The sequence below is a fragment of the Triturus cristatus genome, chromosome 6 (genome assembly GCF_964204655.1).
Source record: "Triturus cristatus chromosome 6, aTriCri1.1, whole genome shotgun sequence".
NCBI lineage: Eukaryota > Metazoa > Chordata > Amphibia > Caudata > Salamandridae > Triturus > Triturus cristatus.
The window spans coordinates 561,494,450-561,520,098 of NC_140589.1; the positions used below are offsets into that span (position 1 = coordinate 561,494,450).

Genomic DNA, 25,649 nt, shown 5'->3' on the forward strand with positions numbered 1-25,649 from the left:
ACAGTGTGATTTCTATGTACAAGGTTTCCACAATTTATACAAGTCGACCATTATCAAATAAATTCAATGTGAACAGCAGCTATATACAGTGATACGTGCTGGGTAATGGTTTGTTTCTTCTGTTTGATCGCTACGGCTGTAGCGTGTCATTCGAGGAGCCGGTTAGGCTGATTTACATCCTCCGATTGTCAGCTTTCCCTCACATTGAGGTAAGCGCTTCCTGGGCAACTATTTTAAACCACGGATCCCTTCCCTCCTTTTAGCACTCTCCTTAATACCACAACTCTTGTTTAACCACGTTCTTCCTCTTTTCATTTCCTCTCACAACACTAGTACCCGGACGGTCCTCATGTGAGTAATGACTTCTTTTCTTTTTCACATGTGGCACATCATTCTCACAAGGCTGCCAATTGCAATTTCAGGTACCTCCTCCATCATATATCCTTTTCATTTTTCGCATTTGTGCAAGTATATGGGCCTTATGCTCTCCTTATTGTCCCTCATAGATGTCCCTACATCATTAGTCCTGAAGAGACCCTACATTGATTAGAGGGTCGAAACGCCATCGCCTTGTACATAGAAATCACACTGTCACTTAGGTTTAGGTTCCCGTTTCACTTGGGACACTATGCACAAATGTCTTTTTCAATAGAATTGGAACAATGTATATATTCTTTTGTCTCCCTTGAAAATGTATAAAGTATGTTATACTGAATCATTGGTCTTGGTGCTTCCTTCGCCCTCTGACATTAGTTAAACCCTCTGTATCGCGATTGTGCATTTTATTACAAGTATAGGTTATATTATTCCACGGGAACCATTGTCTTTCCTATATAACTAATACCCTGGTTCCTTAGTGAGTAGGATTCCCCTGTTTTTTCCTTATATATCTATAGGTAGGTATCGTTGACCTAGATATCGAAGCATGCAAATCTAAGGAAACCTTATCTCTTTTTACTTAAAATATGTGTTCTCCTTTGTGAAAATTTGAGATTATATCTATTTTCTTATGTATCCCATTGCATAGTACCCATCCCAAGTTTCATTACTTGGCTTACTCTACCTGTGGACAAAGGACTGTGAAATTGCTATTTCTGAAATGAAACAGGATCGCAAGGCACTGACCAGTGCTATCAAAAAGTACTCTGCCATGGTCAACCGACTGTCAGCCATTGTTTCTAAGGGCACCTGGAGAGGTACAGATGAACCCGTGAGCCACTGTCAGAAGCTAAAACTGGAAAACATGATCTTGGTATGTCCAATTCACTGCTGTATATTTCAATGTGCTTTCACTAAATTGCTAAAGTAGATGTTTACATCTTGCTTGTAATCTTGCCAGTATATTCCCCGTTAGTTAGACAGAAACTGCAGTATCTTTCTTTTAGGACTTAACCTAAACTTCCATGTATGAGTGATTTGTTACAGTTGTTACGGCGCTGAAACTCTGACATACTTTTGTTCAAACTTCTAGATTGATTTTATTATCATGTACACTTAAAAATATGCACTCTATATGTAAAATTCTTACTAAGAAAATAGGTTCTGACAAAATGTATTCCACTGCCCTTGTGCCTAAGCAATTTTATTCTCAAATAAAGGACCGTTGAACATCTTACACCACTGTTCTCAGTATGAGGGAGGCTAAACATTCTTACACTTGTGATTCATTTTATCCCAACAATCTTCATAGCATGTTAAACTAACTTACTCTTTCATCCATTCCCTACATAATGTTTTCTGGGTCAGAGTTCAGGTTTTTATTAATCATATGACTGATACATCAGAATACATCGAATCTGACACCTCCATCACGTCTGACATACAAAAAGATTTTAAGGGACAGAGGGGTATATTCAGAAGAACGTGTGATAACTACCGCAAGAGTAGCCTAACGCAATTTTCAATATCGAGGCCCATTGCGGGAAAATAACCCTCTGACAACGTGGAATTCACAACAAGGCGATAGACACCGGACAACACGGCAAATGTCCGCATGAAAATCAACACCACGCCGCACAAATGCAAAACGCGAACGCAAAAAAAATATGCAATGGGCCAACCGCGGTACACAGGTCTCCAAATCCCACGCGTCTGGCGGGACAATGCACTATAAAAACCGCCAAAAAAATACACCAAAAACAATCCAAAGTACGTAGCAACATGGATGCACCCTGACACCCGCGCAGAGGCCAACTCGAACCCCACAACCCCCACAGACTACCAGCAAGGAACAATGGGGTCGGGGAAGGCCAAGGAGAAGAGGGAGAGGAAGACGGGGTGCAGACCGCAGGAAAACAAGACCAGCGGCACGGAGGTGACAGAACACTACCACCAACTGACCCACTAGCAGACCACCTGGATTGCAGTCGGAGTGCCGAGGAGGCCAATCCAGGAGGCCCATAGGCGCTGGCATGACGTGACTACCTAAACCAGGCACCAACCCGCTGCCATCAGGAAGGCAGCAATGGCGACAGGAGGTGGCAGTCCAGCGCCACAGGAGGAGCTGGAGGAAACCCAGGCCACAGTCATCAGTGTGGAGACGGTGCAAGGAGTAGGGAGTACGGACACCGCGCGAGTGGACCTGACACAACATCAACACGGAGTGCAACAAACAGGGCCTGGGGGCACGGGGGGTGGGCACAATGGCATACATGCACAACGAGGTGTAGCACACTGCACATCCACAATCACCCAGGATAATGTCCCAGATCCCCTTGGCACACTGCAGCACACACACATAGCACGAACAGCACACCCACATTGACGACAACGGGGAACAACGCGCATAGCCGACACTGCAGAACAGAGGACACAACTGGCTCCGCACATGCACAGAAACATGCCTACCACATCTGCCGGAGCTGGAAACTGTGAAATGGAAATGTATGCGTACGACCTCACATCCGTATAAAGAGATTTTTGGCCTTCTGGAAGTAGTTTTAACCAACACCACATATTACAATTTCTTATGAACTCTGTCCCTCTCTGACTCTATCTCCATCGCTCATCAAAACACCTCTGCTCCTCCCACTTTGGCCGTTGTAGCCCACACCATGGAACTTGCAGTCCGGGTGTGAGGAGGGGGCCCAACGATGAAGCATATCACCCTTGGGTGAGTGAGGGTTCTCGTCCTTGAAAAGGATTCCTTCCATGGAAACAATTTCATCATATCACACACCAATCTATCATTTCTATTAGGGCATATCTCTAGGCAGTGTACTAGCATCTAGCCCTATTAGTATCACTACACCACGTGTACTTAAGTGTGAATATATGTAATGGTGGGATTAGTACGTAGCTGGTTAGGCCAATCTCGTGATTCCTAGTGTGAATATTATCCCTTAGTATTCCTTCAATTCATTCACAAGCTCCAAAGGATCGCCATTTATACAAAATTAACGCACTGTTAATTTTAATTTGTGCTAAGTACTTTCATTTGGTATTCACCCTCTACAAGTGTTTCTTAATGTTCTGTTTCCTACCCAAGCCTGATGTGCACTAAGGAAAACTTCTGAACAAATATAAAATGTATCATTTGTGAAACAGGTATCTGGGTGTCTATGAAACATTGATGCTAAGACAGGGATGCAATTTGTTCAACGCTGCTTTTGAACGAGCACAATTTGTTCTGCTGGAGAGCATTGGTACATGGACCCTGATATGCGCATTTAGAACAGTTAAAGAGGAACCAGGTTACAATTCTAAAGCCCTCTCCAACACAAGTTCTACCAGCAGCATTTTAAAAAAGAAAATTGTGAGGCAGCTAACTTTCCTCAAAAGCGAGATGTGACCTGCATAAACCTATTCCACAAATCTACTCCATAGACCAAATCCTTTTTCCGCATGCTCGACAAACTCACTAGAGAACTCCTTTGGCATAACACAAAATGTAGAGCGGCACTCCACAAACTCCAATTATCGACTTCTGAAGTGGACTGGCGATCCCCAACTTTGAACACTATGATTTGGTTTCTTATTACAATGGGTGGCAAAATATCTGTCAGGTCTTCAGCTATCAGACACCGCCACAACTGCCCCAGCCTGGAGCCACCTTCATATTTTATACCTATTCCATCCGTGCACTAGATAGCCGACTCCCTCCTCTGCCTTATTATGAGTAGCACACCACTGTTTCAAACGTAGTCTCTTCCTTACAAAGCCAATCCACACATACGCCCCTGCCTTCCCACCAATAGGGGATACCAGGTCACCTCTGCAAGAGAACTCACTGCCTGGCATGAGCTAGGCCTGCACACACTAAAGATCTTTATCAAAATGGTACCGTCACATCAGTTGAAACCCTAATGTCAGATGGGGACCTCCCGTCCGACCACTTCCTCTTTTACAGTTCTATAATCGGAGACCTTGATGCATGCTGGGGTGGCATACAACAAGAGCACTCAATGCATCTCACCGTCCAATATCTCCGTGTCTTTGGAAGAGGCGCACACCTGACATGATGGTTTGCTGAGTCGCTGCGTTCACACGCTGCCATCTCACTAACCACATTGCGCGGCTGCTGGGAAGTGGACTTGGGCTGCCCCATCCTGCACAAAGAGTGGAAAGCCGTAATAGATTATCCTGCACTTATTCCACGTAACGCACACTTCCGCATCATTCAACATTACATACTTCACAGGGCATACCTCACTCCTTCTAAGATGAACCGCTATTATCACCACACTGATGCTACTTGCCCCCTATGTCCCCTCCTTGATGCTGGCCTAATACACATGCTGTGGTACTGCCCTTCTCTTAGTACTGGTTAGGCATGATCTCTTGGCTGGCAGACTACACATATAGGCCGGTGCCCCATTCCTGGATGGCGTGCTTGTTGGACCTCACTCACAGAGACAAGAAACACAGGGCCATCACATGGTTTATAGATCTGGGGCAGCTCCTTGTCAAGTGCTTGATTACCCATGGGTGGCGATCAGCACCGCCGCCTGCAATCCCAATTTGGGAGCACTCCATGCAGGCCTGGGCCCGAGTGGAAGGTGTTGACTTGTGCAGAGAAGATAAGGGTGGCTTCCGCAAATAGGCACTGGCGACTAGAAGGGACACTACCCTGTCAGACTTAAAAGTGGCCTTAACTCCCACTGACACACCTTCTGAAGCACCCACAACTTCACCTACTATCCAGACCCCTCTAGCCCCGGACCCATAGCCTAGAATACCTGATGCTTCCCCCCCAAAACTCACTCCCCACGGTGGTAACTGGTGGCATATAACTAGCTTTGTCTGTTTCCCTGTATTATCGCATACTGGCCCTTCCCTCCTGTTAAATATAGGTGCGGACTCTACACTCACCATTTTGTTGCTCCCCCATTTGAGGAGAAATATCCTCTAGTCCTTATTTTAGATATTACATAGTTTTCCTTAGTCCTACATTGTTTATTGAAAGCTCATTGAATCTTCAGCGCAATGTATCTTTGTCAAATACTGTCATAATCAAGTACCACAATTTATATGGCTGTTACATGTGTTACTGTGTGTGCTATGTATGTAACTAAGGGCCAGATGCATCAAGCATTTTTCTCCTCGCAAACGGGCCAATTCGCAGAATCAGCCCGTTTGTGATCTCAAAAAATACTTTTGTGATGCATCAAACCCAATTTTGCGATTCGGTAACCTGTTACCGAATTGGGATTCGCTATTTGGAAGGGGCGTGTTTACGCCGTCCAATCCAAATAGCGAATCCTAACAGTATGCATGTATGTTTTGTGACCGTGAATGCAGTCACAAAACATTCGCATATTACCACCTACTTCAAGACCCCTTCCCCTTTGTGAATTTTTGTAAGAGCAGGCAGTGGTCTCATGGACCACTGCCTGCTCTTAAAAAATGAAAAGAAAACTTTTCATTTTTCTTTTTGTAAAGCATCTCGTTTTCCTTTAAGAAAACGGGCTGCTTTACAACAAAAATTATTGCTTTATTTAAAAGCAATCACAGGCATGGTGGTCTGCTGATCTCAGCAGGCCACCATCCTTCAGATTTTTCGATTCATATGGGGTCGCAAATTGTGATCTACCTCATTATTATTCCTGAGGTAGGTCATTTGCGACCACTTAGGAATCGCAATTAGGGAATTGCAAAACATGTTTTTTGATGCATCTGGTCCAAAATGGGGTAAAAAAGATTGAAACAAAAAACAGTACTCCATAGACAATGTTATAAAATACAGTGTTACTGATGTTTGCCAGACGATTCTAATCTGTCGACGATTGAAAACCTGCTTTATTTTGTTCCTTTTATTTTCTTTAAATGTACAGCAGTACTAGTAATGTTACAATATTGTACAGCAATTCTAATGTAGTTGGGAAAATAATTGTCACAATATGTTTTACATGTCAAACTGCATTATGGTTGTTGCTGAAATGCACAGAACTGCTTACAGGGTAGTTTCTTTAATTTTTGCAAAGTTTGAGCTGAATTGCAAAGGTGGCATTGAGCATTCAACATTTGTTACATTCAAACAAAATTAGCTGCAGTGCAGGAAAGTGTCAAAAGACCTTATGAGCGAACTAGGATTGGTCTGACCATTTTTTGCCACTGTCTAGTGTGAGCATTGACTAGTATAAAAAGTTACTATCTGTTGTTTTATAACAGCATGTGCTTTATCTACACGACATCATGGAGAGTTTTACCAGTCGCAAAATACGCGAAGTTACAGATTTTGACTGGAAGAGAGCCACACGGTTTTATCTGAAAGAGAAAGGTATGTGATTGTGGCAGAGAAAGTCTTTTGGCCATCTGCCCTGTGCTGCTTTGCTTTAGTGTTCACTCATATAAATGCTTGTCTTGCACTTTTAACCATATTGTTATCCATTTTTTGGTTCACTTGTCTCTATGACTTTATGAATGATAACTGGAAGTAACTATCAAACTTTGAGAATGGTATTAATAGAGACCATAAAGTCTTCAAGTTCAGATGAATTTATTACGTTTTATTAAGTACAAGAACATTGAAATCAGTAACATTTTTGAGTAACAGTAATCCAGTATATATGATATATAACCGTATGATAACAGAGAAGTGAAAACATGTGAAGAAACCTGAAATAAAACAAAAAGTATAAGAACATATATGGAACTACTAATGTAGTTTGGAACAACAAAATTAGATGGAAAACTCATTTGCAGTTAGTAAATAGAAATATATTCATCCTGGGTCTTCCATATAAGTGATTTGATGGGTGATGGTTTTTTGAACTGACTAAAATTCAACTCCTTTCCATAAATATAACATCCATTCCCACCAAACCTGAACTGATAAGAGGTGAGCAGATTTCCAATGTATGGTAATTGATTTAATAGTGTATGAGATTAAAAGATCAAATAATTTCATACCTGTATATGTTAAAGAAAGAGGTAGGGTGAAGGATTTACTTACAACAATTTCAAAGGTTAGAGGAACGCTAATGTGGTGGTTAGAGAGATTTTAACACAGACCTGAAACAAAAATTGAAAAATAATCAGACATTCAAAGAGCATATCTTTCAAAGTACCAGGTTTCAGGTTACAATGCTTACAATCTGAATTGTCACATAAATGTGAATCATGTAGTTTGACAGGAGACCAGTAGCTAATATTCAATATAAATGATTTCGAATGACAAATAGAGGAGGGTGGCTAGCTAGAAATATTACAAAGCCATGTTTTTTTTTTCATTTGTAGTTGGGTCTACTTAGTACCAAAAATAGAATTACAAACTTCATACAATTTCAGTTGGTGAGAAGAGTTATTAAACATAATTTTCTTATATTTTTTAGAGGCAAGCTGACCAAAGCTATGGATATTAAAGAAACGTTTTGTATCAGAGCAGTGAGGGTGAGGAACAGAGGAGTTATAAGCGTTTAGTAGTGCATTGCATAATATAACATATTTATGATAATCAGAAGTAGGACTGTGGAATTTAACTTGTATATCTGAGAAGGACAGAAAGATATTGCTGTGACAGATGTCAGAGATGTAAAATATTACTGCATAAATCCAAGTTGTTCAATCGGATAATGCTGTATGTAGTTTTATTTAAGAATTATATAGATAATTTTTTTGAGGACACAATCTTGCCGTTTAATAGGCTGTTGACATTGTTGCATTGAGAATTAGGGAGTGAGACTTTCGTTTTCAAAGGTCCGTGGTAAGGATTGTGTTGCGGGGTGACCAAGACCTTTAAAATAAGGAAATACACAGACTCTTCTTGGCAATGCAAAGACAGCTATGTACTGTTGCGACAGGTAGATAAAACTTCCATGCACACAGGCAGGCTGTCAATATGTCTCAAATTGCTGCTCCACATGCAGCTCTTTTTTATACACAATTTACACAATGCTTTATTACAAAACAGCAAATAATAATTAACTTGCAGGTTACAGATTGAAGACGGAAAAACACTCAAAGACCTGTGACCCCATAACCCCAAACTCAGACCTAATCCTTTACACATTCTTTATTGCACTACCAACAATGCTTAGCAAATGAAACATTCTTCTACTCATGAACGCATGTGTATTTGTGGTAAATGCAATTTCAGTTGAGTGTGTTCTAAGCTCATTTGATTTCCTGCACCCATTGTCTAATCAGGTTACAATCTCTTTGGAAGCACGAAGTGTGTGCCGGTGATCCTGTGTGCTAAACTCATAAATATTTTTATGCTTGCTACACAGAGTTGGCCTTTAACTGAAACCCTTTCAACTTACCTATTCCATTTTGTCCACAAGTAAACTTTTCACCTTATGTGAGAAAGTGCCATCTTTCTTGCATGGTATGCCCCCACTTTTTGCTGAATTGCTGAATGTACTTTGACTGAGTGTGCCCTGGACTCCTGCCAATCAGGTGCCCAGGGCCTATGTTCCTTCCCTAAAACCTCAAACCCAAATTGGCAAACTCTGGCCATATGTCAGCCCCTGGTAAGTGGTACCCTAGGTACCCAGGGCCTTGTGACCAGGGAAGGCCTCTAATGGCTGCAGCACTCATTGTGCCACCCTTAAAGGCCCTTTACCCTAACACACACACACTGCCCTTGCAGGCTGAGTGTCTGGGTACAAGACAAAACAAAGAGTCGACATGGCACACATCCCTGTGTGCTATGCCCACCACCTACACTGCCCTGGCCTACATCAGCCACCCCTCTAGCTGGGTGCCCTATGCCAGTGGTGTGAGCACAGGAGCATGAGCCCTGTGCCCCTACAGTACCCAGGTCCATTCCTGGGCACTGTAAGTGCAGTGCTGCCATTTAAAAGTACATGGTGAGGAGAGCTCGTCAAACACGAACTCCACAGCACCATAATGGCAACACTGAAGACTGAGAAGTTTGGTATCAAACTTCTCAACACATTAAACCCGCACTGATGCCAGTGTGGGATTTAATGTACAAAGCACCACAGAGGGCATCTTAGAGATGCCCCCTGAAACCTAACCTACAATCCACGTCTGTTCTGGGAGGCTGCCTAGGCTGCCACACGGCAGACATGTTGCTGGACCCCTGGGTAGGAGAGCCCCCGCTCTCCTGGGCCAGCAACAATGCACATCCTGGGCGAGGTGCTAGGTCTCCTCCCCCAGGATGGACAGGGGGAAGCTTCAAATGCATGCCGCCTCTGTGTGCTTCCCCAGGCCACTTGCTGTACCCAGCAAACTGGCCCCCACCGGTTCTAACCCCCACTCTGGCGGAAAGACTGGCCGGAAACCCCAAATAAGGACAGGGGATGTGCCAGCCTGCCAACCACACCCCTCAGATGGGAGAGGCGAGGTGAAGCACATCTCCGGGCACTCGCAATCTTGAAGATGGGATGCCCTGCCCAATCAGGACTAGGCTACTGCCCCCCTCCCACAGGAGAGTGGCAGGATAGGGGGTGTACTCACCCCAGGGCAGGGACCCATTGGTCCCTAAATCTAGTATTTAGGGGCACCCTGAACCTTCCTTCCTTAGATTCCAGATTTCGAAAAACAAAGAAGAGCAAGAAGAAAGAAGACCTGCCGTGCAGCTGCTAAGAAGAGGAAGACACCAACTGCTTTGTCCCCAGCCCTACCGGCCTGTCGACCCTCGAACCTGCTCCTGCTACATCCCGGCACCTCTTGTGGCCAGCAACCTCACAAACCCCGGAGGACCTGGCTACCTTTTGACTCTGAGCACCTGGGACTGCCATGAGCAGTGGCTCTGCTCAAAACCAGCTTCTAACCCCTGGCATCAGCCCGGAACCGCGAACCCTGCACACTGTGCAACCGCCAAGCCTGGCCTGTGCCGGAGTGAACAAAGACCCAGAGGACGTTCCCCCGGCGACTGTGACCCCGAATGCGGCACCCAAGGACTCACCTTGACACTCCTGACGACACCTGCAGCCTCAGAACCAGGTATCTCTCAACCGCGATCAATAGAGGGTAAGATTTCCGGACACCAAAAGGCACCCCTGTGCCCAACTCCTGGGTACCTACCTATCCTCCAACTACCCATCCTCCAACTACCCAACTTACCTCTCGAAGTGGTGGTGGCACCTGAAGAATCTTCGTCCCCAAGCTTGCAGCCTTTGTTCATCCAGGAGCTTTCCCATTGAAATCCATTGAGTGCCCGAAGGCTCAAAAGCACCCTGGACCCAGCCGCCCGAGTGGCCCTGGCAGTGTAACCCCTACTCCTATCTACTTCCCCATTTGCCCTGAACAAGTTACCAGGAGCCCAGCTCCCACAGCCGCGTGGCCTGCTAGTCAGCAGCCACCAACCAAGGCCCCCCTGTCTCCAATAAGATAACATTGGGCCTAGCTCACTCTGCACCTGGCTGCCCCTGTGCCGCTGAGGGTGTAACAACTGTACTTACCTGACCCTGGGAGACCCCAGAGTCTGTGCCCAGAACCTTAACTCTGCCAGTCGAGTACTTACCCAAAAGCCGATAACCCAATTTTCCTCCATAGGGTAACATTGACTGGTTTCTTCTGAAATTTCTTCTAAGTGTGGAGTTTCTAAAACTTAAAATATTCACCTAAAATCAACCGAGTAACAAAAACGAAAATACTCACCTGCTATTAGGAGAGATCCCAGTGCTGGATCTTGGTGCCCAGCACTGACCCTGAAAAGTACTCACAACCGTACTTACCATTAACCCAATTTTCTTCCATAGGAAATCATTGACTGTTTTTCTGTAAAATTTCTTCTGTGTCGATTTTTGCAAACTACAAATATTCTTTAAAAATCGTGCCAACTCTGAAAACGTAATTGCTTACCTGTTTTAGATTGAGGTCCCAGTACTGAGCCTAGGAGCCCAGTACTGGATTACAAAAGTAACGAGAACATACCATACCTGTAACTTGAATTTTCTCCCATAGGGAATCATTGACTGTTTTTCTATGAAATTTCTTCTGTCAACTTTTAAAATAGCTAAATATTGCCTAAAAATCACAACAGTAACTAAGTCAACTTTACTCACTTGTTTCCAAGAACTGTCCCAGGACTGAATCTAGGATCCAGTCCTGGAGTTAGAAAAGTACTCCTTAAAGTAATCTACTGTAAATAACTTAAAACTTCCATTGAGCTCAATGTACTATTTTGTTTGAAATTGTGTTGCCTATTGCAACAACCTGTAACTACTAGCTACAAAAGTCAATTGCATATTGAAAAATTATTTAACTAAAGCATCTCATTCTGAGAAAGTATATTTTAATACCTATTGTTGCTTCTAAAATAAAACAGACATATATTTTTGTATATAAACCATTGGCCTAGAGTTCAGTTACTGAGTGTGTGAGACCATTTGCTGACTGAGTGTGTGCAACAAATGCTTTACACTGTTCTCTGATACTGCCTTACTGCTCGACCAAGCTACCACTTTAGAGAGTAAGGTTATATTTAACTTTAGCCTCTGCCAAACCTCTGGGGACTGTGGACTCTGTACACACTGTACATATTTGGAAACAGTATATACAGAGCCACTTTCTCACACCTTATTCTTGTCATTGCAAGATTTGGGCCTAAACTGTTCTTTTACCACGTATAGCTGTGTGTTTTCTGTTGATGTCTGTTGGCACACTATGTTTTCGTTTTTTGCATTTTCTACTGTGTGTACACATTTTACATTTCCCACAACAATTGCTGGTAAAGGTAAAGGTGCAGCAGTAGTCCTCTGTATAAGAACCCATTTGGGAATTAGATAGGGTTCTGTGCAGTTAAAAAGGAGAGGTGATATTTCTGAAGGTTAGGAATACCAAAACCTTCTTCCATTATAGAGTATTGTAATATTTTATACTGGCCCCCTAAGGGTTTATTATTCCAAAGGAATGTAGTGAGAATTGTATCAATATTTTTTAAGGGTACCTGAAATGACACAGGTAACATTGTCAGTACATATACTATTTGTGGGGATATTACCATTTTTAAAGCTTCAAGCTTACCCCACCAGTACAGTGGCAAATATGACCGTTAGTCTAATTTCTGTGAACATTTGGAGTTTAGTTGTTTACACTTCATATTGACAGTACCCTCTATTGAATTTTGAAAATGCATTCCTAAATACACGAGCCCAGATGAGTTCCATATGATGTTGGTGCTGATTAACATGCCAGCTGTACAATAAACATTTAGAGGGGAAAATTCAGTCTTATTAATGTTCAGTGTATAATAAGTTCAAGTATAATGACTATGGAGGTGATAGGGTCATTAATATATAGAAGAATATCATCTGCATAAGAAGAAATTTCATTAGTTGTGTTATGAATAGTAAAACCCACATTTTCTGCCAAGTTACAAAGGTTATATATTGAAGGTTTGATAGCTAATTAAAGATAAAGGGGGGGGGGGGGGGGGTCAAACGGGGTCACCTTGTCTTGTGCATTTTTAAAAAGGGTAATATGTAGAGTTACACCATTAACACATATAATTGCCCTGGGAGAGGAATATGATGCTCTAAGCATTGACATAAATGAAGTACACAAACAAAATATTTCCATGGTTTTGAACAAAGACTTCCTATTAATTTTTTCAAATGCTTTCTCAGCATCTAATGCAAGCAGACTAATAGGCTATTTTATGTTATGTAGGGAAGCAGTAGCGTGACAGACAAGTCTAGTGTTGTGAAATGATAGCCTTTCCTTCATAAAACCTTTTTGGTCCAATTAAATGATAGTACTTAGTATAGGAGACAATCTAGTTGCAAGAATCTTGACATATATTTTACAGTCTTGGTTAATAAGTGAAATGGGACGGTAGTTTGGAAATAGTTCTTAGTCTTTATCTGATTTAGGAGAACAATAATTGTAGCATATTTAAAAGATCCTTCAACAGAAGAATTGGCAGCAAAATCCCGGAATAAAGATTAAAGCACCAGAGAGATTTGACCAGTGAAAGTTTTGTAGAATTCCACTGGAACACCACCAGGTCCTGGTGATCCTTGGGAATTTAAGGATTTGATTGCAGAGTATACATCCTCTATAGTTAATGGGGCATCAAGGGAATTCCTGTCAGTGTGTGATAGTGGTGGTAAATTGCAGTGGTGAAGAAATTGATCAGTTGTGGCATCTTGAGCATCCTGAGGTTTGCTATAGAGATTTGAGTAAAACTGTTTAAATTCTTTAGCTGTGTCTGTGGTGGATAGTAGTAGTTGTCCGGTGGAGTCACGAAAAGCATGGATCTGATTAACAGCTTTATAATTCTTAAGTAGTGATCCAAAAAATGACCAGCTTTATTATCTTTAAATTGGAAATTGGCTTTTTGTTTACAAACGTAATGACCCGATGGTTTACTAACCAGAGTATTGTATTTGTAGCGAAGATTTTGTAATTTTATTTTAAATTGCATATTTGAGGAAGTTATAAAAAAAAATTCAGCTATCGAAATTTGTTGTTCTAATGATAGTAATTTGACATTAAATTACTTATTTTTGTGTGCTGATAAAGAAATAATGGTGCCTCGTATGTACGCTTTAAAAGCGTCTCAACTAATAATTTTGGAGGATAAAAAATAATCTATACATGAGTTATGTAGAGTGTGCATTAGGAAAGAACGTACAATCTTTATCAATAGAGTGTGTAAGCTTCCAGTGGTCCACTAATTTAGTATTTGACATAAATGCTATAATTAGAGCATAAGATTTTGTAGAGCAAAATTTAACTGTGGAAATTATATCCAAAAGTGGGTCAAGAATCATATTAAAATCTCCTCCCATGATAATAGGCACAGTGCCTGTAGCTAGTATCTGGGATTATGTTAATTTTCTAAATTGGGGATCATCATGTGTAGGGGCATATATATGTTAACTAAGTGAAGAAAATATTTGTCAATTTGGGTATGAACTTGAATATAACGTCCATCTGAGTTAAGATTTGCAGGTTTAAAATGGTAAATTGTAACCGAGGGCGGGTAACTCTGCACCGCCAGCGAAGGATCCGGAGATTTGCCTACTTCGCGCTCCGCAGCGAACGCGGAGTAGGCAAAATCTCCGCCTCCGTGGTGTAGCGGAGTTAGCCGCTCTTTCCCCTTCCCCCCGAAGTCTTTAAAAATGTAAATGAAGCCACTTACCTGTTGTCTGCCGCCTCCCCTGCCTGGCCACTCTCCGTCCTGCTCCTTGGTCTTCGCATCTACTTCTGTAATTAAAGAAACACTACGTTGTACGTCTGATGCATGTGCGTATTTCCACTGAGTTTTCTGTAAACTCCGTGGAAATACGCGTCGAGGTACTACGCCCGCCATGCCTAGGGTTAGTAAATTGCCATTTCCAAGAAAAGAGTATAGCTACACCATTTTTGCGACCTTTTGCTGGTGATGAAACAATATTACCCCCTCAGGATTTGGTCATGGAGGCCAAAATGTTGTCATCAATATTGGTTTCTTGTAAAAAGCAAATGTCAGTATTACATTTATGTAAGTAATATAGGATTTTCTGCCTTTTTACTGGATGACGTAAACCTTTAACATTTAGCAACGCAATGTTTATCTTATAGCTATTTGCCATAGTAAAGTATGATGGACAGATAAATTAAAATACAATAAGAGAAAAAGAGACGACAGGAAAACTGAGTGAAGATAGAATTGGAAAGTAGTCCATATATAAAGACAGACAAATAAACAGGGTGGATAGAACACATATAACCTCTAGAAAATGGACACATTAAGGAAAATAGTTAAACTAAGAAGGTACAATTCATGAATTAAATGGAACACCAGGTTGCCTGCTGAAGGAAGAAAGGAACAGTAGTGAGTGTTGGGTATTGAAGAAAGTGAGTCCATTGCCACTAGAGCATGAAGATCAAGATATGCAAGTAGATCTGATGGTGAAGTGAAAGATTTAGTAACATAATTTTTCCATATACCCATAACTGCTTGGATCAAATACACCATACTTCTATCCAGCTTCTTTCAATCTAGGGCGTAGGTCTAAGAATTGTTTGCGCATGGTGACAGTTTCTTCTGCAAAGTCTTGGTGAATGTAGATTTTATGTCCTTCAACCATTAGTGCAGGTATCTCTCGGACAACCTTCATGATAAGTATCAGATGATGGTGGCATAGTACTTTGAAGATCACTTGTCTTGGCTAAGAACTGTGTAGTTTGCGAAAAGAAGGAACAAGATGAGCCTTGTCAACTTTAAATTTTTCAGGAAATTTTATTTTTAGTAGTAAAGGTATAAGGTTTTTCAAGAAGGATCTGCAATTCTGACCTTCAATATTTTCTGTCAAATGGAAAATGTGCAAATTATATTGATAGTTTCTATCTTTGAGGTTTAAAAGTTGTTTCTTCATGGGTGCTATGAGGTTAACTTGAGGTGATAATTGGTCAATCAGAGACTTATCGCTAATTTTGATGACATTATCAGATATCTTTATAGTGAGTTCTGCCATATTCCTCTGAAAATGCTTAATGTCACACATTTTTGTTTAAACCTTTTTATTGGTCTTTGTATTTCAAATAAAAGCACCATATGGCATTTTATAGTATATTGTAATAAAGATAAAGATTTGGTACATGCAGGCATGAACATGGTAGAGACCACCATTGTGTGGAGCGTTCCTGGGTATACAGGTCTGCTATGTGAAGGATTTTTAGCGCTCAGGGCCTGCCGTGACTGTCACCGCTTTAACGTAATTGGGAGTAATTGGAAACAGTGGAGGACTAAGTTGGTGGGGGGCTGGCAGGATCTGCTGTGATGATTAGTGTATAATAAGCGGTTCTGAGCAGGGGGGCGGTGTACGGAGGAGCCCCGGCATGTCAATCACAGGTAGAGCTGGACTGGAGCATGTGGTGGATGGGCGTGAGTGGAGAGAAGGGGGCATGTTCATATGGGCAAGTTAATATTTCCCACCACTTGGTGGAAATGTGTGAGTAGGGCGTCCCACTGTGGGGATATGGGTCGCTGGTGCATCTGATGAACCTCCTCGTACTTGATGGCGTCTTACTTCGGCACACCCCATTTGGATATTGCACTTCTCCATGCCTCTACCAGGGGGGCAATTGGGGAGCACCATTGGAGCATGATCATGCACTTAGCAAGTAGCAGGGCCAGTGTGTGTAGCATACGTCCCAGGGATTGGGGCAGGCGCATGCAATACAATGTGTCTAAGTGAGGTGCTTTGGTAGGGGGGACCAGTGTGTAACTGATGACCTGCTCAATGTCAGTGAGGTATCAGGGCCCATCTATGGTTGCAAGCACTCTATCAAAACAGTATTGCAGTGTTCAAATGAGGTTGCCTGCTGCATCACCAGCAAAGGGGACTGGGGGTCATTGCACGAGTCATGAGAATGGGGTGTGTCTTCCTCAGAGGAGAATATGTGGGGCCCTTCTCATCATCTGTGGTGATGTATTGGGCCCCAATCTTGCAGAGGCTTGTATAGCCCACTGGCGGTCAATGACGATTTGCTCTAGGTTGGGAGAGAGAACTGGCTGAGGACACACTGGACAAAGGTTGTTTGCGCAGCTGGATCCGCCCCTGGCTTGGTCTCCCGGAGGCATCTGCCGTCACCTGGGCGTCATCAGCTGCATGCGTCTGCAGGTGTAAGCCTGCCTAATCCCAGGCCTCCCTGGGGTCTATAAAGAAGATGGTGGTGTCATTGCGAATGACCTTTAGGCGGGCGGGTAATAGGAGCAAGTATTGCACCCAGTGCTGGCGGAGACGCCGCTTGATGTCCAGAAAGGAGGTGCACTGGTGCTGCTCTGCCCGAATGTGGACAGGAAATAGAAAATTACTTTGTCCTTGAGTCAGATAGGACCCACTTTTCTGGCAGCTTGGAGTATGGTGTCACGGTCTTGGAATGCAAGAGTTTCACCAGCATGGGGCGAGGAAAGGTTACTGGTGGCGGGATAGGAGGGAGTGAGGTCCAATGCTGGGGTGAAGGTTTGAAACCATGTCTCTAAGAAGGCAAGAGGGTCTGTTCCTTTAATTCTCTCCAGTAGCGCCAGGATACAGATATTACTCCTGCGAAAGCGCCCCTCCAAATCCTTTGCCCTATTCTCAAGGTGCAAGACACAGACTTGTAGGTCACAAATCACTGACTGTCTTTTGCAAGCAGTTGCAGGGTGGCAGGACCTTTTCACCTTAGGAGACTTTGTCCCTGAGTTTGCCGCTGTCTTCATGCAAGAAGTTAAAATACGTGAACAGGGCGCCAAACCTGTCCTCCATAGTGACTCAGGAATGCTCGATGGCAGCTAGTCCAACTTGCCCGATGTGGAGAGGGATGGGGTATCTCCAGGAAGTGAGTCTCTAGAACCTCCGAAGGTGGGTTTTCAGGAGCTGGCGGCACGGCCATGGTGGCAGATTGGATTTGATCCATGTTTGGCGACCCTCCTTTGTGTGGGGCGACTCTACTCGAGGTGAACGCCGAGCTGTTACCTCCGTCAAAGCCGAGGTGCCCCTCAGTCTGTTAGTCCCCTTTGGTGGTTTACGCTGAATCAGCATTGTAGGATTTGCCCTAGCCCTTGGGGGGGCGCCGCCCACTGTCAGCTGTGTGCACCTCAATTATGGTGCCGATGTGCAGCGGTTGGGACATGTGACAGTGAGGGGGAGAGCACGGGGCATATGGTTTCCGAACCAAGGCCACAAAGACCCCCCACTGTAAAGCTTGTGACTTCTAAGGGCTAATTTCTTGCTACAGATGGTCGTGGGGCTGCAAGGGGGCACGCTGAACTGTTATTCATGTGCCTTGATTATGGCATTGGATTCGGGCTGTGGAAAGGAGGGTGGAGGCTCTCCCCCTGATAGATAAGGTGCCCTTTTTTTGTGTGGGGGTGTTGCGATGACAGGTGTGCTAATCGTTGCTCAAGAGTGATGCTTGCAGCATCAGTTGGTGGTAGGGGAGGAGGTCACTCAGTCATTCCATGCTGGATGCTGGGGCACTAGTTGTCTGGGAGGAGGCAATGTCTGATGGCCAGTGGGGATACTCCAGGCCCCCCAGAGACAGCGGGGTGAGATAGGCAATGGAATAGCACAGCCGCAGGCAAGCCGCGAGACATCGGGGTGAAAATCCCTCCAAGCACCCCACAGGCCACGCTGTCTTCTCCCTCTTGCCTTGATGCTGGTGCTGACTCAGGGAGGAATGGTGGATCTGGCCACAGGGTGCCACCATCTGCCACCGCCGCTGCCCTTCACCCATGAGCCATATGATGGCCAGGTTCTCCCAGCAGGTCAAATGGAGGCACCAGGGTGAGTCAATATATAAGGCTTCCAGGTAATGGGCAGGATGGCTTGGAGGGATGCAGCTGGGAGACGCCACCATCTGCGGGCCTCTCTTGTACTGAGTTGGGCCACAGGGGGGAGTAGGGGCCCCTCTGATGTTAAATGGAGTCGCAGGAGGAAAAAGAGGCCCCTCCGATGCTGAGCGCAGCAGAAGGGGCACCAGGTACTGTCAGTGTACCCTTTGACGTGCATGGGGCCTCACCTGTGGGTACAGCAAGGCTCTTCTTATTGGCACCGTCACATTTCGCCCTGACATAAACCCAGAGGCGCAGGATCCGCCACACTTTGGATTGCCGAGGTTGGGGCCCGTAAACGAGTCTGCAGCACATTTACATTTGTACCTCTATTATGGTGCCAATTAGTTGTAGGCCCTTGCTCGCTGGCGCCACCCCCGTCCGGCTCCCCAGCAGGGTAATGGCACACTCTGTAATCTATGTAGGGGCGAGATGGGAACCCCTCTACCCTGTGCCTCTATTATGGTGCCGATCGGAGGATGACGTGGGAGGAACAATCCCCCTGCTTAACCCGCTCACTTCTCCACACCTTGGTCCCCAGCGTGGGAAGAGTATGCACCCCAATCACGCAGCAGACCATGACAGCCCCTCCACTCTATTGGGGCCGGCCTTCAACAGTTCCATCTGTCCACTCTTCACTGTAATGCGAGCGCTGGGGTGGTGCATCGTACTCTGTCCAGCAGGAGTATGCCCCTACATCCTGGCAGTGGCCTGGGGCTGCAGAGCAAGCGCCAGCTACCCCCCGCCTCCCCGTACCAGTTCAGCGGCCCACCACGGCAGCCTTGCTGGGAGCCGCCATGAGGCTCTGGTTCGGTGTCACTTGCCAGGCATCTGTAGCAGTGGTTCCAGTGCCCAGAGAGGTGTAGGACGAGCCTTAGGGCATCAGGTCCTGTGGATCTCTCGCCCCGCCTCCGACAGAGATGAAAGGTGATGGTCGAGCTAGTGTGCGGACTGTTAAAGAATCACGTCTGCCATCTTGGCTGGCTTAGTTACGCAGCTGCTTAATGTCACAACATAAAGCATCTGTATTATTGTGTTTGGCATGAATTTCTTCCAGTATTTTTACAATTGATTCAAATTGCGAGTCCACCATGTTGGTTTTTGAAGGAGGAGGCAAAGACACTTGTTGAGGTTTATTAGGGAGATTCTGAGATGATTTAACATCTGTTCTAAATATAATAGATCCCTCCTAGTTGAACCACAGTGCTGTTAAATAAGCAAGCTTGGAGATAATACCAAAGTCTCCAAGTAGCGGTGACTGAAAGGAGTAATCAGCTGGTAAATAGCAAATGTGAGGGGAATAAGGCTTTTTTAGGAAATTGCCAGACACCAAGATCTGCAGACCTCCCCTTTAGGAAGGGGAGCAAAATTGTGGAGACAGTACCTTTAGGAGTGAGCCAGGAGGTTGATAGCACCGCCTCTCTTTGGTCTTGTCTTCCTCAGGTAGTTTTCAACTGCGCAACCTCCTCACAGGATTGATATGAGGGAAAAACAGAAGACTTTAAGGCTGCATAAACGTTGTAAAAGCTAGCAAGCCAGGGGATTTATTATCGAAATATGCACATAATTCTGAAAAAGATGCTGCAATTCAACGTTAAGAATCATTGTTAATAGCAGGCTATGACGGAGCTTAAAGCACACCCGCTATCTTGGATTGTGCGCGCTCCCGCACTGAGACACCGTAGAGACTTGAAAGAGTATCAGCTTCTTTGAAATTATTGCATCTATAAATAATCAAAATGGAGAAAAAGAAGAATTATGGGCAACCGCTCACAGAACCCTGCTTTACATTCACAATCGGAATTTGAGCTCAAGAAGAGCAAACATGATCCTACAAACGAGATTCAACTGAAAAACCAAAGGATGCAGAACAATTCTGATCTTGAGCGCAAACTACAGCTCTGGACCTAAGGAACTAAACAGAGCTGATGGTCTTTCAAAAAAGAATAATCTGAAGGTGCTCTGCTGCTAGAGGTCTTCTTTACTTACTGGAACTAACCCCAGCAACGCACAAAGGATAGGGCCGCATGCAACATATTAACCACTTCGAGGCCGAGCTTTAAAGACTTCCCCTCTCCCAGGTTTTCCATGGCTACCTCCTCGGCGGAGAAGCCATGCAATATAGACGGACTTTGCAAAACTCTAGTCGCAAACCAGAGTTAGAAAAGCCAATTAAATAAAAAAAATAAAAGGAAACACTTGACTTGCCTGTAGCACTGAATCTTCCTCCTCACAGCACCAGACAGCAGGATCTGAAATGACAGCCATGTTTAAACCCACACAAACTGTCGGTTAACCTTTAATTCAGAGTATTGAGCAACGAAAATGGCCAGCTCTCATAGTGTGTATAGGACAATGGGCCCTCGAGACTAAACGTACTAACCTAGGGTCAGATTGGGACACCAAAATGTCCTGGGCACCCAAATAAAAGTGACCCACATTAGTGAAACAAGCAGCTAAAACATTGGCCCACATTGCAAATCGGGGCAGTTTTGAACTTGTAAAGTAACACTCTATAGGTGCTTTGCAAGGTATGAGAGACTTCATAGATTTGTGCTAGTTGCAAGTAATGTTTGTGGTAATATTATAGAGATCAACTGTAAACACAAAACTGGACCACACATAACCAAAAAACGTTTCACATACCAACCTATCAGATCAGCTGTTCTGGAACTGCCAGGTTGCCCTATAGGACAATCTTCGAGCGCCGAGTCCATCATAACAGATCTGGACAAACGGAGTTGCGTGCTTTTTGGTCCATCTGCTCCACTGTTGTTAACTGGGCACAGTGTCAGTACAGGCAAAGACTCCGCCTCGCCAGTTCCCTTTTTTAGGTCTCGCCTGACCCAGCGCGTGCGCTGGTCTGACAAGACATTTTGTGAGGGCTCAAAAAAGTGCTACCATGGCCAGCCTAGAGCTACAGTGCATGTGCGCGCGCGGCCGCTTTGATGTTCTCCGTGAGCCAGTTCTTTTTTTTTTACTGTTTATTTATTTATTTAATGCGTTTTTATATAGCGCGGACTTTACCCGAAGGTGTCAGAGCGCTTCACAATAGCAGCAGAAATGATACATAAGGAGAAAAATTACAAGTGAGCATGTTACAAAATCAAACGTTACGTTACATGAGGCAATAGCGACAATTGTGCAAGTATCAGGAGCAAACAAAATACAAGAGGTAGCAAACGATACGTTACAAAAGGAAAAAGTGACGTGTGCAGGTTACAAGAGCATACAAAGTACACAGAGGTAAAAAATTGCAATAAATGGCAGACACTCAAAACACTAAAACAAAAGTTACGTTACATGAGGCAGTGGTGGCCGTTGTGCATGTATCAAAAGCAAACAAAATACAAGAGGTAGCAAACGATACATTACAAAAGGAAAGGTGACGTGTGCATGTTACAAAAGAGTACAAAGTACAAGTAGAGGTATAATACTGCACTAAATGGCAGACACTCAAAACACAAAAACACACTGGGAAGGCACTTCTATAGGTATGGAGAACAGAATTTCCTATAATGGAAGGACTTCCTTCAGAAAATAGAGGGTGTGAATAAAATTTGGAAGTGTCTTTGAAGGAGGAGAGCTTTGAGGTCAGTTTTGAAGGCCTGGGAAGAGGTGGTGGTCCGGAGCTGAGATTCTCACCGCGTTGCCTGAAAAGGATTGGGCCATCGATCTTTCCTTCTTGAAAGTTGGCGGTTCAAGCAATACATTTTCTGCTTTACGTGATGGTCTGGAGCCTCCAGAGAGTTTCAGTTTATTCGCCAGGTAGCGAGGGGAGGAGGAGTGCAAGGCTTTGTGGGTGATTCAGGCAGTCTTGTAGATAGATCTTGCCTCTATGGGAAGCCAACGGAGGGTGGATAAAATGGGTGTGATGTGGTCGCTTCTTTTGGCCCCATAAATGAAACGAGCTGCTGAATGGAGAACAGACTTCAGGGGGGACAGGTGGGTTTTGGGGAGGCCAGTAAGAAGAGAATTGCAGTAGTCCAATCTGGAGAGAACCAGCGATTGGACCAGGGTTTTAAGGTCGTGCTCCGGGAAGAAGCGACGAATCCCCCAAAGAAGGCGCAGTTGGTATCGAGCAGACTTTGCAATGGAATCGATGTGGGAGAGTAGATTGAGTTTTTTGTCGAGTATGACACCAAGGGATTTTGCGCTCTCAACGATGATGGGTTTATTGTTCAGTAGATTAATCTGATCCATCCATGATTGCACTGGGGGAGGGGAAAGTGAGGAGGAGAGGAGGAGGAATTCAGTTTTGGAGGGATTCAGGATCAGTTGATGAGTTAACATCCAGTTTTGAATGGAGTCGAGAGTAGAGCTTAGGAAGGAGAGATCGTGAGTGGAGGCCACCTTAAGGTAGATTTGAGTGTCGTCCGCATATAGATGATAGTGGATCCCGGATTTACTCAGGAGATTTCCCAACGGTTCTAAATAGAGATTGAACAGTGTGGGTGCAAGTATAGAGCCTTGAGGGACACCTTGACTGACCGCTATAGGAGATGAGACTGTTCGGTATTTTGATCATTTGGGATCTATCAGAGAGGAAGGAGGCAAACCATTTGAGCACAGTGCCCTCAATGCCCATTCTCTGTTGAAGAGTGTTAAGGAGAGTGTTGTGATTGACAGTGTCAAAGGCTGCAGAAAGGTCAAGAAGAATTAGAAGACAAGACTCCCCTGAATCTAGTATCCGCAGCGCGTCATCAATCACTAGCAGCAGGGCTGTTTCAGTGCTGCAGTTTTGAATGAAGCCGGACTGGAAATTGTCAAGAAGATCATTGTCCTTGATATGGCGAGAGAGTTCTTTCGCTACACATTTTTCTGTGATTTTCGCAAGAAAGGGTAGGTTAGTGATGGGACAGTAGTTGTTGAGGTCGATCGCATCAGCGGTGGGTTTTTAAAGCAGAGGGGTGACCTGCCCAGTTTTGAAGGAAACAGGAAGGGAGCCTTGACTGAGGGAGAGGTTGACCAGAGTGGTCCAATAGGAAAGAGAATGGGTATAGAAGTCAATGGCAATGGCACTAGGGATGAGGTCAAGAGAATGGTTAGAGGGCTTTGTATCGAGGATGCATTAAGGAGGGCATCATCAGAGATGGGGTCAAAGTTTTGCCAAATGGTTAAGGATTTGCGCTCCTCTGTAGGGGTAGGATGAATGACCTGATCTACCTTTTCGTCAAAGAATATAGCGAATTCCGCTGCTTTCTTTGTGGAATCCTCCAATTTGGAGGTTTGGGGAGAGCTGTTTGGGTTCTTGATGAGGTCGAATAGTTTTTTGGGTCTATTTTTGGCTGAGTCAAGGAGGGATTTGAAGTGCGACGCTTTTCCAAGGAAGATGTGCTTGTGGTACTTGGATTTTGCTGAACGAAGCGTGGCCAAATTTTCTGTGGAGGGCGCTTGTCTCCATTGTTTCTCAAGGACTCTTAGGTACTTCCTTTCTTCATAGAGGGATTTGTTGAACCAAGGTGCTGAGGGAGTGGGCCTTTTCTTTTTGCTTTGGAGAGGAGCGACATTATTGATTTCAACTGCAAGGACTGTAAGGCATTGGAAGGTGAGTTCGTTAACATCTAGGTCCGGGTCTAGCCTTGGAAATGATAGCAAGGCAGAATCACAGAGGGTACTGAGGTCAATATTTTTTGTGTCACGGAACCAGGAAGTAGCCCTCTTAGGCTGGCCAAGAGTTATAGAGTGTGATAGGTGAAGAGAGAATGGGATGAGGAGGTGGTCAGACCAGTCTACATGAATAGGGGTAGCGATGGTCAGCAAGCCTGCTTTAGAAATAACAAGGTCCAGGGTTGAGCCCTTAGAGTGTGTTGTTTCAGTGCAGTGTTGGATAAGTTCATTTGCAGAGAGGAAAGTGGCCAGCAAATTCGCATAGGTGTCTTGAGGCGAGCCCCAGTGGACATTGAAGTCACCCACGAAGGTCTGATTGTCACTTTGCGAGTATTGGTCACTGATGCAGTCCGTGAGTTCCTCCATAAACGAAGAGCTGCTACCAGGCGGGTGGTAGATAACATGGAATCTGAGAGGTGAGCGGTGGTGCAATTGAAGCTCAAGAGATAGGCATTCAAAAGTGTGGAAGGAGCTGTTAGGAAGAGCCTTAGGTTGAAGGGAGTTTCTAAAGATGACTGCAACACCTCCCCCAACTTTGTCAATTCTGTCATTTCTAAGTATAGAATAGCCTGTGGGTACCAGGAGATCAAACATAGAGTGAGAGGTATCGTTGAACCAGGTCTCTGTGAGGAAGAGCATGTCAATATTGTGCAAGTTGATGGTATCGGAGATTTCAAGTTTGTATTTTATTGCAGATCTGCAGTTGTGGAGCATACAGCGCAGCTCTGTCGCGACTGTTTTGGTGATGGGGGCACTTGGGCTATGAGGGGTGATAGGGATATTGTACTTATATGAGGGCGCTCTGGAGGGTTTAGGTGGATGAGTGGTTCTGACAGAGGAGATGGTCGGAATAGTGTAGATAACAGGGTTACTGGGAAGTGAGAGTGGAAGAAGGGTGGCGTTCGAGTGCTTGTGTGAATTTGCAGACGACAGGCTATGCTTAGCTATTATGGGGTGTGGGGGCGAGGTGCACCTCGTGGGAGGGTGAGTGTTTTCCAAAGGAATTGAGGTGTATGGAAAAGTCGAGATATTGGAGCTTAAAACTAAAATGGTAGCTTCAAGTTGGGAGATGGAGGTGATTAGAGAGCCTAGCTTATTTTCCAGAGAGAGTAAGGCAGAGCACAGCATGTTGGGTGGCTCGATGGAAACAGGAGGGGGTGCACTTGGCGGTGGAAGGCAGGGAGAGGTGGGGGAACGGGAGGGGAGTAGGGGAATAGGGTTCAGAGGTGGGGAAAGGTTTTGGATGAGAGCAGCAGTTGGTGCACCAGGGGTGGGAGGAGAGTTGTCGTTGTTGGCGTTGCAAGAAGGATAGGAGTTAAGGACAAAATTAGGGGACGATAGGAGAGGAGTGAGGCTGTGGGGCGGAAGGAGAGGGGAG

The 25,649-nt window shown here is 44.5% G+C and overlaps 1 protein-coding gene across 1 annotated transcript in view; it reads left to right on the forward strand.

Moving 5' to 3' along the window:
- The window catches only part of LOC146817397 (dynein axonemal heavy chain 5-like), a 1,608,734-nt gene that overhangs the window by 857,304 nt on the left and 725,781 nt on the right, over positions 1–25,649 (forward strand). The window contains exons 42-43 of the mRNA XM_085609634.1: positions 1,028–1,252; positions 6,610–6,718. Of these exons, the coding sequence (XP_085465760.1) occupies positions 1,028–1,252; positions 6,610–6,718 (334 nt within the window). The remainder of the gene's footprint in view (positions 1–1,027; positions 1,253–6,609; positions 6,719–25,649) is intronic.